Below are 16752 nucleotides of genomic sequence, written 5' to 3' on the forward strand. Positions count from 1 at the left end.
AATACCTCGACACCCGAGATCAAGTTTGTAAAGGCTTTATTGCAATTGTATTCTAATGACCTTTGCATTGTGGAGTCTACAAACACTTTGGTTCCTTGCAGGATGATGCCGAGTAGCGTTCTACTCGTTTGTTTGGGGGGGGGGGGGGGGGGGGATCTGTTAAAAATGCGGACGTGCTGCGGTGAGATGGAGCACAAGTTGGGAGGTGCGAAGCAAACGAACCGCTGAAGTCTTCATGAACGGGGCGCCCCGCAGGTGGACAAAAAACGGTGAAGAAAAACGCAACTCCAGTGCATGGCACACGAAGCAACACGCGTGGTGAGGGAGCGTTGCGTGCGCGACCGCCGACAAGACTCCAAACGAGACGGGGTGATTCACCACGCCCGGCTGCTACCGAGCAATGTGAATGCATTGTGAAAGTGGACCACAGGACAGGGGGATCCATTTATAGATACCATTGATTTCTCGTGACCCTGCTGCTTGAGGAACTTATTTCGCACGGTAGACATCCAACTGTGCTAATCGGAGGTGCGGGTGAAGGACAACAAAGGAAACACAAAAAGCGGTTCTGAAGAAACGAGTTTGTCAATCTAGATGATTTAAAAGTGCATAGCTCCAGTGGCTTCCTAATATCCGAAGGAAGAGCGTTCCAGACGGCCGCAGAAGTGCATCTGAAACGGCACGATGCAGTGACCGTCTTTGTTCGATGGCGAGCCAAAAGCCACCACTGCGAGGATGACCGGAGTTTGCGTGATGATTTATGCTCCTTGACGAAATCGGCGACGTATTGTGGTTAATTTGTGGTTAATGATTGCGACCTTATTCTGTATTCATTCGGCTACAGGAAGCCCTTCTCAACGGGCGACGTGGAAGCGATGGCTCCATATGTTAGAGGGGTGTTTAAGGATTGAGGATGGTGGGGAAACTTGTAGAGTCTTTGAAATTATATGTTCTCTGTCATTGCCTCCGTTATTTTAGTGTGGTATCTATAAATGGATCCCCCTGTACAGCGAAGACAGCAGTTGGGTTGAATTAGCCTCTGGTAGAAACTCTCTCCAGGGCCTGACTACAAAATCCACAATCACCAACTCCACAGCCATCCCACTTCACAGAAGACGACGCAAGTGTTCATTTTTCCCACGATGCACTCCGTTACCCAGAATGCCACTGACAATTTATGGCCAACAAATCACAATGCCAAAAACAACTTAAAGCTATAACCAAAATGACACCAAAAAAAACCTAAGCAAAAAATCCTGAAGCCATATTACAATAATTAGTCACAAAATAAACTTTAAATCCCTAAGTACCGCAAAAAATTATATTGTATTGCCTCTTCCACTTTTATAATACTCATTTTGTAAATGCAGGAACGAAAACACAGAATATAAGGACAAGAAGCCCACTGGCTCTGTGGACCAGGATTGCGAAGCTCGAGACGCATACCTGGCTGGGGACAGGGGGAGTATTCTGTACTCTCAGCCTGACTTTTGCGGGCCAGCCGTAGTGAGAAATAACTGGTGTTCTGAAAAATACCGCTTGCAGCCAATCAGTGGCCCAAACTAAATCCCAAGACCTCACCCCAACCATCATTTTATCCGTACATGATTATGGCGGACCAGTTAATACACCCATTTCCGTACCCTGCGAGTCTCGAAATCTAATTGCGATTGGCTGCACAAATATGTTTTTAGGTAAAGCAGTGTTTTTATCTACACAGTTCGTGCGTGTGCAGAGTGCAAGGACTCCCACACAGGGACATCGGCCAAGGCTCCTTCTCCACCCTGGGATAATCGCACTACCACAGCGACAAATAAAGGAGGCGTGCGAAGCCGCAGGCAGAACCATCCTTAACCACGGAATCTGTCATGTTAGGAAGCGCATGCGAAAGGGGGGAACGCACAATATTGTAAAGGTGTGACCGGCATGCTCCCTGGCTTTTGGGGCCATAAGCCAGGACTTCTCTTTATTAGGCATGTAACGATTCGTCAATTAAAATGAAATTTTACACTCGTGATAGACGCCTGGAACTGCGATTGTACTCATCAATTAACGACGTAGCCAAATTATATGCAAATTTTACCTTCAGGCTCATGGAATGAAATATAACATGAGACAGAACGTACGAGACAGATGCTACACACAAGACAGGAAACAGAACAAACTGAAGTCAGTTCATGAATTGTGACCTCCACTTCATGATGAATCAACAAATCGTGAAAGGGATGAAATTGTTACATGCCTAGAAGCTAATGTTTAAGCGTGATTCAAGCCTCTACACATTCCCCCCCCCCCCCCCGGGAATCGGCCTGGCCATGGGCTCATTGCAGCGGCCACCAGCGGGACAGCTCTGACACAGCGGTGGGGCGTGGGGTTCCCACGGCGAGCCGAACCTGCTTCAGCGGGTGTCCAGAGCCGGTTTATCACGCACACAAGAAATATGCAAATGTGACCAATTGAAAATCCCAAACTTGAGTCGTCGAAGTCTTAAGGAGCTCGGAATTTCAAACTGGCAGCCAGCTGGTCACGTGGTCCGTGAAGGTTCTTGTAGTGGACTGCCAGAGCGAAGGGTCCACTGAGAGAGATAAGATAGTGAGATGACATTGAGATAACACCAATGGATGAGATACCGAGAGACGTGAGGGATATGGATCGGTGGCCACACGTACAGAATATGACGTCGTGACGTCACGTGTCCTACCATATGATGTTACATGACCCATCGGCACACGGCAATTGTTTCATGTGGCCCGCTGGAAAGTAGAGCTACAAAAGACCTACAACAAGAGTTGTACTGCTTCCTGGCACACAAAGGAGCCTCAGTGATCATCGCTGCCTGCTCGTTTAAAGAAGCGGCCTTCTTAACCGAGCACGATTCCCAAGCACGATGCACATCTTCCATGAGTCACGATTCCTGTTCATATTGAGTTGTACCCGGTGCAAGTACAACGCTCGTTCATCAACCGATCAACTTGCCCGATTCCCGTCCGCAGCACGTGTATAACATACAAAGCAAAAAAATCGAAAGGCGAAAACACACACAACATGCGTGGCTACATTTTAAACCCATACATCTCAAAACACAGGCGCAATGGAGACAAAAAAACCCAGATACACCCCCACAACAACCGATGTCCATTGCGAGTGAGGGCCATGCGTGTGATGCATTGTGGGACAATAACTACCGACAGCGCCCGCCAATCAGAAGCTTCAGATCCCGTGCTCGTCACATTTGCACAGTTCACAAAAGTATTCCTTGTACTTTTTTTCCCACAACTACTTAATCGTTTGAACATTCAGCAGTCGAGGAATAACTTACTGAAGCAACACAGGTACTGTTTTTTTTGTTGCGGAAAAAAAATGCCGCCTAAAACAAGTAGAAAGCCAAACATAATTTCATTAGTATCGTCTTCAGTGATTGTACTCTTATAAATATTAAACAAAAGCGAGTGCACCCAACACTGACACGCGTTTTTTTTTGTAAAGAACCAATCGTTCAGGATAAATTATAGATCCTATGTTTGTATCACTAAAGCAGCTCCCCTGCAGATATTGAAATTAACTCATTGGGGTGTTTCTCTTTTGGACTGGAAACCCAAGGTCATACGAGTGACCATCCTCGCTAAAGATACTATTGAGGGTTCAACGGGGGGCACAGGAGGTCCATCAGCTCCATGCGAACACGAAAGCCCGAGTTCTTCAAATGTCCAAAGCGAGGACCGGCTGGCTTCAACATTCGGACGCTCCTCCCGGCGAACCGGGCGTTAAAACGAGCCGAGACCATCGCTCGCCAACGGGGACCTGATAGACCCCCCCCCGCCCCTCCCCCCGAAGGTTTCATGGCCACACGACGACCGTTTCCACACTCATGGTACCGCTCTGGTTGTCATTTCTATTTTGTTGCAGCTAAGAACTTTTCATTTTTTAGTTCCCTTTTCTACCCCCCACCACCCACCAGGTGGCGGTACTGTAAACAACAAAAAAGTTTTACTGAAAAATAGTGGGAGCATTTTTACCCAATCTTGCCAGTGCACAAGGCCACATCCCAACGCTTCGAGAGCGTGCGGACGTCGTTTCGTGGAACCGCTGACCCCGGGAGCGCCGCCATCACTTTCCAATAACAGGCGCATGCGGGTCGGTGGGGAGGCAAGGGGTGTGTGGAAGTTGTTGTTTCTATCTTTCTTAGAAATCGTTTGCAAAAAAAATTTAAGACACGTGCCATTTCCAACTGGATAAGGGGTTAACCTTGACACCAGCCTTGGGGTTGCAAGTTTAACCAAAAAACTAAAACCACAGACACGGCGACATTTGGATGAAAACCCATGTCAAATCTTTCCAAGGCAATACACGTGCGTGCACTTTCTGCATCGCGTGCATTGTGTGCCCCCCCCACCCCAACTGCTTTAGCAACCAACGCCCAATATGTATCGCGCGCACAGTATTAGCAATTACCATCATTGTTAAAATATGCGCGTCATAAAATAAAGGATTTTTTTGCACTTTGCTAAACCACGGGCGGAGTTCCTGTATTATACAACCTGTGCATACTTGCCGAATATGACGTGTTTATTGTATACGAGAGCTACATATATCGTATAATTCACAAGTTGTCCGTCCTTGTCACGCTCTCTCTCTCAAACGTCACGTCGGACACAAAACATTTATGAAACAAACAAAAAACCGTCCTCTTGCCGAGGTCACTTCCGGAACACCGTCCCCGCCATTCCCAACACTCTGACCCCGAACTCTCCGGGAGAACACCTCGGAACGGTCAACAGGCCGCCGTTTTCAAAAGATGGCGGTCATCGCCAGGCGCCTCGCGCCACGGTAAGTCCTCGCCTAACGCGCATTAGCTCGACATGGCACTCCTCGGGATCGCATCCACTGCGCAGGACGAGGAATTACGACTGTACATTGCTCACTCCTCATGCAATTCATTAATCATGGCCGCTTGCAAGTAGTCCAGCAGGTACCATTGGGAAACGACTGCACCTCCGAGCTGAGATTTCTGTGTCACACGAATGGACCGGGGTTTGTAATAATGGACGTGTCAAAGGGAGGCATTTTTTCCCATTTCCCCGATTCACGCCTTACAACTCATCGCATCTTTCTGTGAAGGATTTCGCCATTAAAATCTTCTCCGAGAAGGCAAACGACTTGATTCGCTTAATCAAGTCACACCCCACCACCCTCCTCAACGTAGTCGACCGCCAAGTCACGTCAGTGCTTTAGTGCGAATTCTGCTCGTGGCAACGCTCGACAAATTACATCCCTTGCACAATATTAACGCAAAGCAACTTTTAGATTTAGAGGTCGATTATAACGGAAGTTAAACGAAATCCACATCGCTTGCGCCGCACTAAAGCTGTACCCCCCCACGCAAACGTGCAGGCTAGTATACAATAGGACGCCATCACTAACAGCGGACAACAAACCTGCTGTTATCGGACACATGGAGCCAGACATTTATGCGGACATGTGTAGCAAATGTCTGTGGCTACATCCGTAGGGAAGCTCGGGGGACACCTGGGTGGTAGGAGGCAGAAACTCGGTGCTCACCGACAACTCCCTCTCTCTCTTTCTCTCTCCCATGTATCTCGATCATGCCCCCCCCTCGCCCGCACTGTCAAGCAGGTGCCGCCCTGCAAGTGTCCGGAGCTCCCACTCGACTCGCGCCACGGCCACCCGAGACAAAAACCGCGCCGTTCCCACGGTCGCCGCGGCCAACCAACGCACAAAACCACGTCACCTGACGCGCACCGCGTGTGCAACCTTGACATCGCTACGACACTGTCAGCGTGTGCTCAGCACTCGTTGGACGCACAGCACCGAATGTACATTATTAGTACTACACTGACAGATGTCTTAAAATTCGCATCAGAGTACCGCGGCGAGGCCCTCCCCTGCCCTAATAGTTCACTGGAAGCCAATGGAGGCTTCTAAAACCAGAAGAGCATTACGCATACCGAGGAGCACGCCACGCGTAACTTCCGCAAGGTGGCATGCCCTGCGCCACACATTTTGTTTTGCAACTTCATCCCGCGCGGAGTTGACGTGAGCACTCTCTCGCAGGAGAGAAAGGTTACTAACGTAGCTCTGCCACAAACTCGTGGCCCAGAGAGCAATTTACCCCGGAGTGTTTGATCGTCATAATTGGCCGAATTCTGGCCCAAACGTGCAGAGGACAATAGCAGAGCTGACTCGAGAACATCTCCACAGCTCATTTCGGCGGCGTCAAACCCAACGCTCAGAATACCAGCGAGCGCGACACCACTAAACCTCTGCGCCTTGCCCATTCAAAAGGAGTTTTTTTTTTATTAGCGTCTCTAAAAGTTCAGGAGCGTTATAATTTTTCACGACGGCCCAGCGATCAGTGCAGAGTTCCCGGGCAGCAACTTGCATTGCAGCTTGCCCCACACCCAATTAATATCCGGAGCAAAAAAAAATAAACACGTTAAATCAAATTCAAAGCCGGTGCCCGCTTTGCAAGACCCCTGTAACGAGGTGCACTTCCTGAGTCGCGCGGTGCAGTGAGCCGAGAACGCACGAGGGCCTCCCGGCCCACAAGTCTAAGGGCGGTAAATAAATAAAAGTAGAACAAGCAGCGAGTTAAATCGGGGTGGGGGGGGGAGGAGGGGGCCAAAGTTGAAGAGCATGGTGCTCTAGATTCTGCGAGTTTACAAAAAGAAGGTGTGCGATCGACTGCCAGTACAGGAGCCCAGAAATAACAAGCTGCTGGGAGGTAAAGGTCAAACATGGCTTTGTTTATAGGGGAGTGGCAGGAGTCACTGTTAGCAAATTCCCATCTTCATCACGACCTCTCTCGCGGTTAGCTGGACTCGCCGCAAACGCGCCAGGCAAGCGGCCATCGGTGCGATTGGGCAAGCGCAGCGAGCGAGAGGGAGGCAGGGACAGCGAGGGGCGTGGGGTCGCACCGCAGGCCACGGGCGAGGCCACGGACGTAGTCGTGGCTGCCGAGCGGCACAAACGGGGTCGCATCGTCGTGGTGGTTGCGGCAGCGTTGGAAGTAGCCACTTAGTCAGACACTATCCCATCCGTGTGGTGGGGGGGGAAAGCATTTTGCGGCCTCCATTCGACGTCAAGTGGGTGCCGCCGCACGTCGGTTGGGTGGCGATCGTCGGACACCTCGAGGTACCGCGGCCACCGCCAAGAGAGCTTCAAGATTGCTCCGTAAGCCACTTGTGCAGCGCCACCCGGTTGGTCGCCAGCCAGCGGCGGTTGGCGCGGATCGTGTCGCGAGCCTCTTTGAAGACGCGAAGGTCTCCGCTGCCGTCGCGCAGGCTCGCGACAAACTCCTCCACCTGCGACCGGCACGAGGATTAGTGTCGGTCGCCAAATTGTTGGGTCAGACGTATCACGACAGCACGATCACAAATATAATAACCCGTACGAGTTGCATTGATTGATGATGCAGAACAAAAAACATTTCAGGACTTATATTGATTTGTAAACATTTTTGGTTTAGGCCACGTAACGATCGGATCACGCGATGCAGCCAAATTAAATTGTTACGTGGTGTACAAGCGTTTAACGCTCAAGTTATTACCGTTTAAGTTCACGGGTGAGTTAAAAACAATTCTCACTACCGATTAAATACGTTTCAGTTAAAAAAATATTGTCAAGCATCTTCAGAACAAGTTCGAGAACGTCAGGATATGCAGGAAGTCCTTATAAACACCAAACATGTTATTTTAAAGATAGAAACGTTAGCTGTGTGTTCAAGGCTGTCCGAAATTAAGTCTAAAGCTTCGTTCATGTGAAAACTTTAAATGCATCACTTGATCTGGCTCTCCAGTGAGATCACTGTGACATCTCACCAACAAGTGACAATAAAACCTAAATGGAGCACCTGGCGGTCCTTCTAAAGCATTTTTCCCCCCAAAAACAAAGCTCCAGACTCGCATTACAAAACCTGGCGACCCCGCAGCCGAGACACGTACAGCACCAACAAGATAAGTGCTCTTTGTTGCGAAGTTGCATCGCCCCTTGAACTGCTAGGATACGTGAATGGCACAATGCACGCATTGCAAAGCACTTTCAAGGATGCGCTCACACCGAGGGGACCGGTAACGAGGCTCGTTTGGTGGCAACGTTAAGTGTTTCCGTCTCGACCGCTGCGTTGTCGCACGACATCCCAGTCACGTCTGCGTGCAGAGCGCCCACCTGGTCGAGGTGGTACGTGCTGGAGAATCCCGAGGTCACCGACATCACCATGTTAGAGAGCGCGAAGGAGCCCAAGGAAAACCTGCGCAAGCCAGCAGACCCGCCCTGGTTATTATCGCGGCGAATATAAAATAAAAACACTACGGCGCCGTACACTGCACAGTAGACATTGCCAACCGCAAGAAACGAAGACGTGACGCAAGTCTCTTAACGCTGCAGTTGGGAGGCGAACGTCGACATCATGTGACCACACCGCCCCGAGCTACCAAGATTGCTCCGCGAGTCGCTTCTGCTCTGGTTTAGTCCCACGTGCGGTACTGGTGGTGGTAGTAGTGGTGGTGCTCGTAAACTGCAGTGGCCAGTGGTGGCTAAAGTGAGCGACAGCAATGGAGCTGCTGGTGGTCAAGGGGGGTGACCCCCAGCGGTGGTCATCAAGGCTACGGTGGGAATGGCAACGCCACTGATGGTTGTGGTGGCAATAGTGGCGGCGGCGGTAGAGGTGGTGATAGTGGCATCGGGGGGATCACGGCATCGTACTTCTCCACGAGCAGGCCCCATCTCTTCCTCAGGAAGTCCCAGGTGATTAGACGCCCAGTCCAGGAGGTGCGCGCCATCACGCCCACGATGCGCGGAAGCTCCTGGCTCCTGACCTCAACGCCGGCCGTTGCATTCTCCAGCAGCCTGTAGATGCGCAGGACAATCCCCCACAAATCCACAGCAACTCTTGGTACTGGCGACACCAGCCTTGGTAGCTGCTCGCACACAGCACGTCCCCCCGAAAGTCTATACATCAGAACTAAAACTAAAAAATATTTAAACTATTTTTCTTTGTTTAACCAGGTAAGGCCCACTGAGCTGCATAGCTCTTTTTCAGAAGCGACCTGGCCACAAATGGAAGCTCAAAGTGGCTTTTCACGTGGAAATGTATAGCAGCTAAATACTCTAAATGCACGTTTCTAAATATGGAGTGAAAAACTGGAGGACCCGAAGAAAAATCCACGCAATCACGGGGAGACTCCAAATATACAGGCGTCAGAATCATGATCGAACCCACGATCTCCTGCATACCAGGCGAGACACATCTTTCCATGGGGGGTGAATTTGCCTGTGCTTGTGGAATCTTTATTTCGGTGACTGTTGGTTGTGCAATATTTGTCTGTCCGTGGTCGTGGCTCTGCCACACCTCCACTGCTGGTCCTCGTCGCTGGTGCTCGCCAGTGCTTCCAGGTACTTGGCTTGCTCTGTGCTGGACTTGGCTCTGTGGTAGTGCTCCTGCACGCTGTCCCACTTGGGCTGGTCTCCGTCACGCACCGCCACCCGCAGCACCGTGCCCATCAGGTCCGCCGACAGGCTGCACGCGCACACAGCGCCACTCCCGTCAACGTCAGCGGAAAAAACTATCTGTTACCAAGCTGAGACGATGTCGCCAAAATGTGCCAGGCTAGGTGCGCTATGCTTGCACTGGGAGTAGCCAAGGATTCAAGCAAGTGACGCAATCGGCTCGAGTCAAACACACAGGGCTGACAGGCGGATGCAACACAAGCACTGTACGCCAACTTGCAATGTTTTAGCCGCCCGACGCTCTCCTCATTGCCCCGCATGTCGCTTCTACGCCTCTTGTTGCTGGCTGCCACCAATTGACCGGAAGGGTCATTTGTGAGCCTACAAAAAATGCCCTCAAAGCCAGTCCTCACCTATCATACTACTCATGTATCGTACACATGGAATGACACGGCTAACGTGCAGAGTCTTGCCGGCACAGGACTTGAGAAATGTCGTCCCTTTTATTTGCTTGACAAAAAGACGAGGTTTGTGGTGAACGGGAAGGGAACCCGGGGGGGGGGGGGGGGGGGGGCCTCACCTCTCCGAGGTACTCCACTGCTTGTACGCAGCCCTGGCCCTGTTCAGGCACTCTGCGGAGCCATAGGTGCACAGCACCGACACAAGCGCGGCGTCCAGAGAGCGCTGGGGCACCGTGGCCTCCTCGCGAGACTCGTTCCAGGGCAGCTGCGGCAGGAGCTCCTCTCCCAGCTTCACGATGTACTTCTGTCTCACGCACAACAACAGCAGCAGCAGCAGCAGCCGCCGACATTCACCACTGAGTGGTGGTGACATCACCACGGCGCTTGTGCCGGGCCAGATGCACTTTGAGGCCATGTGAAGTGTGAAAGGGTCGCCGACAGGTTACGGGACAGACCCAGGTGCCACGGATCGACTGACAGAGATGACTGGCGGATGCACCAGCTGTGCCCCATACTTTGCCAACTTGCGACATTTTAGCTGCCCGGCGCTCTGCTCGTTGTTGTGAGCTTTTCTTCTTTGCCCTCCGTTGTTGTTGGAGGGCGACTGCCTCCAACTGTCCAATAGCGTCCTTCACGAGCCTCCTAAACATCGATATTGACACCGCTGGTACCAGTGTTTGGCAAGTCCACTCAGCTCCACATCCTCATAAACCGCATCAGTCCATCTCTTTTTCAACCCGTTTAGCCCCCTCTATCTCGCCAAACAGAAGCTGTTTAGACATGTGGTGGCTGGGCATGCAGGCTATATGACCTAGCCAATGCAGCCTTGCCTTTTGGAGGAGCTCACCGATGGGAATGTGTCCAGATCTTTCCACGATTTGTGAGCTCCTCACACAATCCAGCCTGGTTAAACCCAGGATGGAACGTAGACAGGCCAGTCCGAATGTTTCTAACCGGCGCAGATGTTCCATTAGAGGGGTCCACGTTTGGAAAGAATAGAGAAGGGAGGGAATGACTGTGGCTGAGAAGACCTGAAGCTTCGTGTGGAGTGACAGACCAGGTAGCTTCCACACAGCGTTATGCAACAAATGTCTCACTCACAGAGACACCTCCGATTAGCACGGTTGGCTACATATGGTGCAAAAGAAGTTCAATATACATACAGAAGCACGACAAAAAGTGTCAACGCTAGAGATAAAGAGTCTGCAGAGGGAAATGGTCTGGTTAGGAGCTTGTCATTTGATATATTATTTTCCATTTTTTTATTGCCTTTTCCCCAAAATTGTATTCCGCTTGTGCTGCCGGTGTCACGAGACAAAGAATCCCCTTGGGAAGGGTCGCAGAGCAGATCGACTCTCCACGTTCCACTACATCCTCTTAAAGGAATCTAATTAGCGCCTTATCCAAGGCACTTTACACAGAATTAACTATGGTACATATGAATGTAATGGTGGAGATGAGGCGAATGAAATAGATGACAGGGAGCAACAGGGCTAATCTGTGGTGTGTGAATTCGGCAAAAGTTAAATTGATGGCAGTAAATGATGAAGAATGGATTGAATGAATGGGTTAATGAGTGCCAGCCATATGATGAGAATATGAAGAGGAAACAGCAACGGTGGGGTGAACTGGGTGAACAATAAGTGAGTTTTGAGGGCGGAGCGGAAACTAGTGAGCGAAGGCGACTGCTTAATGTGGACGGAAAGTTTATTCCAGTGAAGGGGGGCGGGAAGAGAAAAAGAGCAAAAGCGTGGATTGGGCGAGAAGAGGAGGAGAGAGACAGCAAAGACTGGGAATGTAGAGGGCGAGCAGGCGACATATAAATATACAAGAGTGGCTTGATATGGTGGGGCAAGGCCATGAAGGGATTTGTAGACCAGAGTGAGGAATTTGAATAGGCAACGGTAGTAGATAGGGAGCCAGTGCAGTTGCACGAGGGTCGAAGTATGGGAATGATAGGGAAGGTTGAATATGATGAGCTACTTCTGAGATCCCTTTAAATGATCTCTGGTCCACACAGTAGTTGACCTCAAGGGCTCTACCACTGAAAGTAAATGTTGGCCGGGTGACAGTCAAACCGATATCATACTCAAAGCTGGCATTTTGTCTAATTAAGCACGAAACTCAAATGTAACGTGACGGATGTTTTTATGAGACACTCAACGGCGACTGGGAAGACACCATCACCTCACTATACTTAAGAATCCTGTTTGATCACAGCAGACTGAATCCTGGACTCAAAGGCAAGATTCACAGCGGAGCAAGCTCAGCGCTCTGACCTCTGACCCACAAGATGAGACGCGTCTGTCTTTTTGGTTGTGCCCTGCGTCAAGGGGGGATCCATCACTGCAGAGATCCGGGCTTAAACTCCCGGTGGCTCAGTAGCTCTGACCTCGGGAGTCCTCCTGCTCCCCTCTCAGGAGATCCCAGCTGCTTCTTCTTGCATTGGCTACCACAAGCCCGTATCCAAAGTCACCCCGGGCCACTCAATCGCTACTTCATTCAGTTCAGACAGCTCTCTCATTCCACTTCTATTCATCGTAAGGGACAGCCCTCAACCATGTGGACCGGCTGGCTATTGGGCAGCCGCGCAGTTACACGTAGCCGGGGTGGCACACAAACCGAGACGGTGCGCCGCAGCGCCCCCCCCACATAGCCACACACCTGCCCGGTCCAAGGCAACGTGGACAACTGGTGCCCACGTACACTTGTGACACACGGGGGGCTAGCGGAGGTGTAAACGCAGCCAAGTCCCAGTGGATCCCAGCGGCCTGGGTGCGGCCAGTTCCAAACCTGCAGCAGCTGGACGTCATTGGTGTGGGAGGAGAGGATGAGCAGCACTCGGTCCAGGTGCATCAGCGCCACCTTCCACGGAGTGACGTTCGTTTCGTTGGGGAGGAAGGACAGTAGCGGCATGGCATCTTCGACATCTACTCGGCCAACGCTGAAACGCGGGGGGACAAAGAACAAAGCTCCAATGAGAGAGGGGTAGGAACTCGCGTCATTTCCCCTTTAGAGATTATGCAACATGAGCAAACATGAACACTTAAGTTTTAGCAGCCGATATTATGATCTTTAAGTGGCCTAACAAAAAAAAATCTATTTATGAATCTTTATTGACACTGTTAAATAGATGCTCTTTCACCACCTACCTCCTTTTGTCAGAAAAAGTAACTTTAAAAAGTTGATGCTTGTCGATGGAGCTTTATTAACCGCTTAGCAATTTTAAAAGTGAACATCAGGCTTTATAATTTACAGTTTTATACACTCATATTTTCATCGATTCGGTCGTATACTTTACAACCGAGAACCAAATCACCTGGGTGCTCCCGATCTCATCAGATCCCAGAAGCTAAGCCTGGATACCACAGCGTATACGAAGGGGAGACCACAGCGTATAAGACACCTGATGTCGGCTACTGCGAGGATACGGCGTGAGCAGAAGGCAGTGCAGCAAAAAAAACAATTGTAGGTTCATTAATTCCGTGCTACATCTATGCTCCCTGCCTCCATCAATCCACACTGACCGGCATGGTGAAGTATGGTTAAATAGGCTCCGCAACCCGCAAGAACATAGGGCAGAGGCCCTCAATTGGCAGTGGATCGACAGAAGCCTGGCTGTAGATTGACACCATTTACAACAAGGTGGTAGCCCGGTGTTTTTACAAGGGAGAACCCCCCTTGGTAATACACTAAAGCAAACATGTGTATAAAAACAGCAAGCGTGCATAAACCTAACATTATACAATCATCGTTCTGGTGTCCATAAAATAGGTACCACTTTGCGTGGGGAAGTCGAGCAGTTCCTCAATGCACATTTCAGCAAGAAATCTTTTTGTTACTGGAAAACCAGCATTTAAAATCTTGTGAAGCCATTTCACACTGGACAGAGGGGACACCGACGATGATAAATTCACAGCAAGTTTATAGCAGTAAGGGCCCAGCATCATTACCACACCATCGTCCCAGCATATCAATACCACTACCAAAGTTAAAAGAGCTCCCTTATCGCCTTCAACAGACTGATGAGGAAAGTGCTGTTTGGCAAGCACCTATGAAGGCCGGTACGGCACACGAGGGGGTGGGTGGCCAGCACCACGCCAGGACTGCAATTGTCTCCCCAATGTTTACACCACACCAGGTACTCGTATCAAGCTGAGGGGACCTAGGGGAGGCCTGAGCCCGGTTCAGATATCCGTCACCAATGTTGGCCGTAAGCGCGAATCAAACTCGGGCCGTCGGGTTCTAAGCGCAGTGTGCCAACCAATGCGCCACCGCTCCCCACAAAAAACTCAGCCACGGCGAGAGCCTCTCACTTGAGGAGGTAGAAGACATCATTGAGGAGGTTGGCACGGTCTGCGGGGGAGAGGAAGCTCTTCGAGGTTGTCAGTTTATTGGCGAAGGTGGCCCAGCCGTCCTTCCCGTAGTCCACCACGTAGAAGCCCGTCATGTTCGTGTTGGCCTTTATCCACTCCGTCGACTTCGTCACCGCTATATCTCCTGTTGGGGGGGGGCGGCAATATAGGTGCACGAATGTGGTGTGTGCGAGAGACAGAGCACGAGGGATTCAACAAAAAGTTTGAATCGAAGGGGACATATTTAGGTGGTAGACAGGAAGCCATTTCCACATTTATAGACCTTTGTACATGTGCAGCGTAACACCCCTACACATGTACAGACCTTTGTGAAGAAACATTGCTGGATGAAGGTCTCCTCCCCCCCGTAACATTTATAAACCTTTGTACATGTGTAGCGTAACACCCCTACACATGTAGAGCCCTTTGTGAAGAAGCATTGCTGGATGAAGGTCTCCTCCCCCCCGTAACATTTATAAACCTTTGTACATGTGTAGCGTAACACCCCTACACATGTAGAGCCCTTTGTGAAGAAGCATTGCTGGATGAAGGTCTCCTCCCCCCCGTAACATTTATAAACCTTTGTACATGTGTAGCGTAACACCCCTACACATGTAGAGCCCTTTGTGAAGAAGCATTGCTGGATGAAGGTCTCCTCCCCCCCGTAACATTTATAAACCTTTGTACATGTGTAGCGTAACACCCCTACACATGTAGAGCCCTTTGTGAAGAAGCATTGCTGGATGAAGGTCTCCTCCCCCCCGTAGCGCGGGTTAAATGGGGGTTAGCTGACCATACTTGACCACTCTGGTCAGTCTGGGTTGTGAAGGCGGGGAGAGAGAGAGGCAGGAGCTGTACAGCAATGAATGTTGCTGTACTGCCCTCTCCGACCACCACGTATCCCTGTAGCCCTATCCGGGCTGGGCATGTGGTCATCCACCAAAGCACTATCCAGGCCCCTACCTACTTAGCTTCCAATGTCTGATCCAGTTGAGGGCATTCCATGCAACGTTTGTTGAAAGTTTTATGTAAGATTTACTGCACAGCTAAAACAAAAAAAACACACAATGTAGCTGGCATTGGTTAAAGTTTATTAAAAATTCTAATGACTCAATTGGGATTTTACACAAAGCAGCATCGCCCCTTCCGTACTGCGAAAGCTTAGGCAGGACCCTACTGAAAAAAAGTCTAGAGACTCGGCGAGGACTTTCCTGAGTAACACAAGCGTCATGCTGAACTATGGGCGACAGAGCAGAAAAGGGAAGGCCACTCACTAAGGCAAGCTTGGGGAAGATAATGGAGCAAGGCTTCAGGATGATATCGGTTTTCGCACCCACATGTGGCGTGGCTGGTCGTATCAACTGGCCGCAACGGAATAATGAACGCATCGTTAACAGCCCCCTCGCATAAACCAACGATAAAGTGAGTGGCGCTGACAGAGCAAACAGAACCTTGTTTATCCGTGATGAGCTTGCTTTGCGAGGTTGAGTTGTCGCTGGTGATGAAGGTGAGTGGGATTTGCCACAGGCTGCTGTTCAAACAGACAAGCGTAACAAATGCATGACAACATTGCACACGTAGGGCCCTTTTGGTCAATCCACTGCGGGATGAGGGTTTCCCCCACACCGTGTGGGTCATGGGTGTTATTTAACCGTAGTTTGCCGTCCTGGTTAGTACGGGTTGATTAAGGCATGAAGTATATATATTGGGAGCATGGTACAGCACAACAACGGATTTTTCTGCACTGTGCTCGGATGACAACGTAGCCCCGCAGCAGCCCATGATGCCCGTTCTTGAACGGCGATAGCCCATCCAAACGTTATCCAGGCTCAACCTTGCACAGCAGCCCACGATGTAATGCATTCCGAGTAATTTGATCTTAGGCGTGACAACTTTACAGAGCAACAAAGCTCTCGCATGCAGGGGCACGGTTGGCGATGTACGGTGCGAAAGTTGTTCAACATACAAATATATAGCACACAAAGAACCAGCTAAGGCCGTGACTGCACAAGAGGGGGTGGGGTGTGGCAATAACCATACGCCGCTGCCGCATGCTATACGTTTTTACCTTGGTGCGATAGATGTTTCTGCAGACTCGATGGGAAACGGCTCTTGCTTGTATGCGATCTTTAATTCCTTGACGGCGGCGAGCGTGAGCAGCGGGAAGCCGCGCTGCCTCACCCAGGTCCCCATCACCTCCGTCACATTGACGGAGTGCCCCAAATGCTGGTCCGCGCTCTGCGCTCGCACGGCGGATACAGGCGTGCGCACTCGTCAAACAGTCCATATTTATTTTACGTGCCAATATCGCCCTCAATAAAGAAGGCATCAGTGCATGCGGCCGGACCGCGTCTGACACCCAGAGCCACGGTGTCGAGATGTTGAACACCTCGTCTGGTATACAGAAAGTCATGGGTTCAATCCCGACCAGGATGCCTGTATATTTGGAGTTTGCGTGTTCTTCCCGTGGT

General features: G+C 50.5%; 1 protein-coding gene across 3 annotated transcripts in view; it reads right to left on the reverse strand.

Moving 5' to 3' along the window:
* Nucleotides 1-19: 19 nt before the first annotated feature.
* The window catches only part of LOC144731612 (endoplasmic reticulum aminopeptidase 1-like), a 38438-nt gene continuing 21705 nt past the window's right edge, over nucleotides 20-16752 (reverse strand). For 2 of the 3 annotated variants that reach the window (XM_078612799.1, XM_078612798.1), the window contains exons 11-19: nucleotides 16350-16519; nucleotides 15733-15812; nucleotides 14243-14426; nucleotides 12720-12870; nucleotides 10046-10230; nucleotides 9368-9535; nucleotides 8722-8865; nucleotides 8185-8266; nucleotides 20-7322 (exon numbers count right to left, since the gene is read on the reverse strand). In XM_078612799.1, the coding sequence (XP_078468925.1) occupies nucleotides 7179-7322; nucleotides 8185-8266; nucleotides 8722-8865; nucleotides 9368-9535; nucleotides 10046-10230; nucleotides 12720-12870; nucleotides 14243-14426; nucleotides 15733-15812; nucleotides 16350-16519 (1308 nt within the window). In that variant the 3' untranslated portion in view covers nucleotides 20-7178. The remainder of the gene's footprint in view (nucleotides 7323-8184; nucleotides 8267-8721; nucleotides 8866-9367; nucleotides 9536-10045; nucleotides 10231-12719; nucleotides 12871-14242; nucleotides 14427-15732; nucleotides 15813-16349; nucleotides 16520-16752) is intronic. The other variant, XM_078612800.1, reaches the window with a different exon arrangement.

This window comes from Lampetra planeri, chromosome 39, assembly GCF_965212315.1.
Source record: "Lampetra planeri chromosome 39, kcLamPlan1.2.h2, whole genome shotgun sequence".
In the NCBI taxonomy this organism is placed as follows: Eukaryota; Metazoa; Chordata; class Hyperoartia; order Petromyzontiformes; family Petromyzontidae; genus Lampetra; species Lampetra planeri.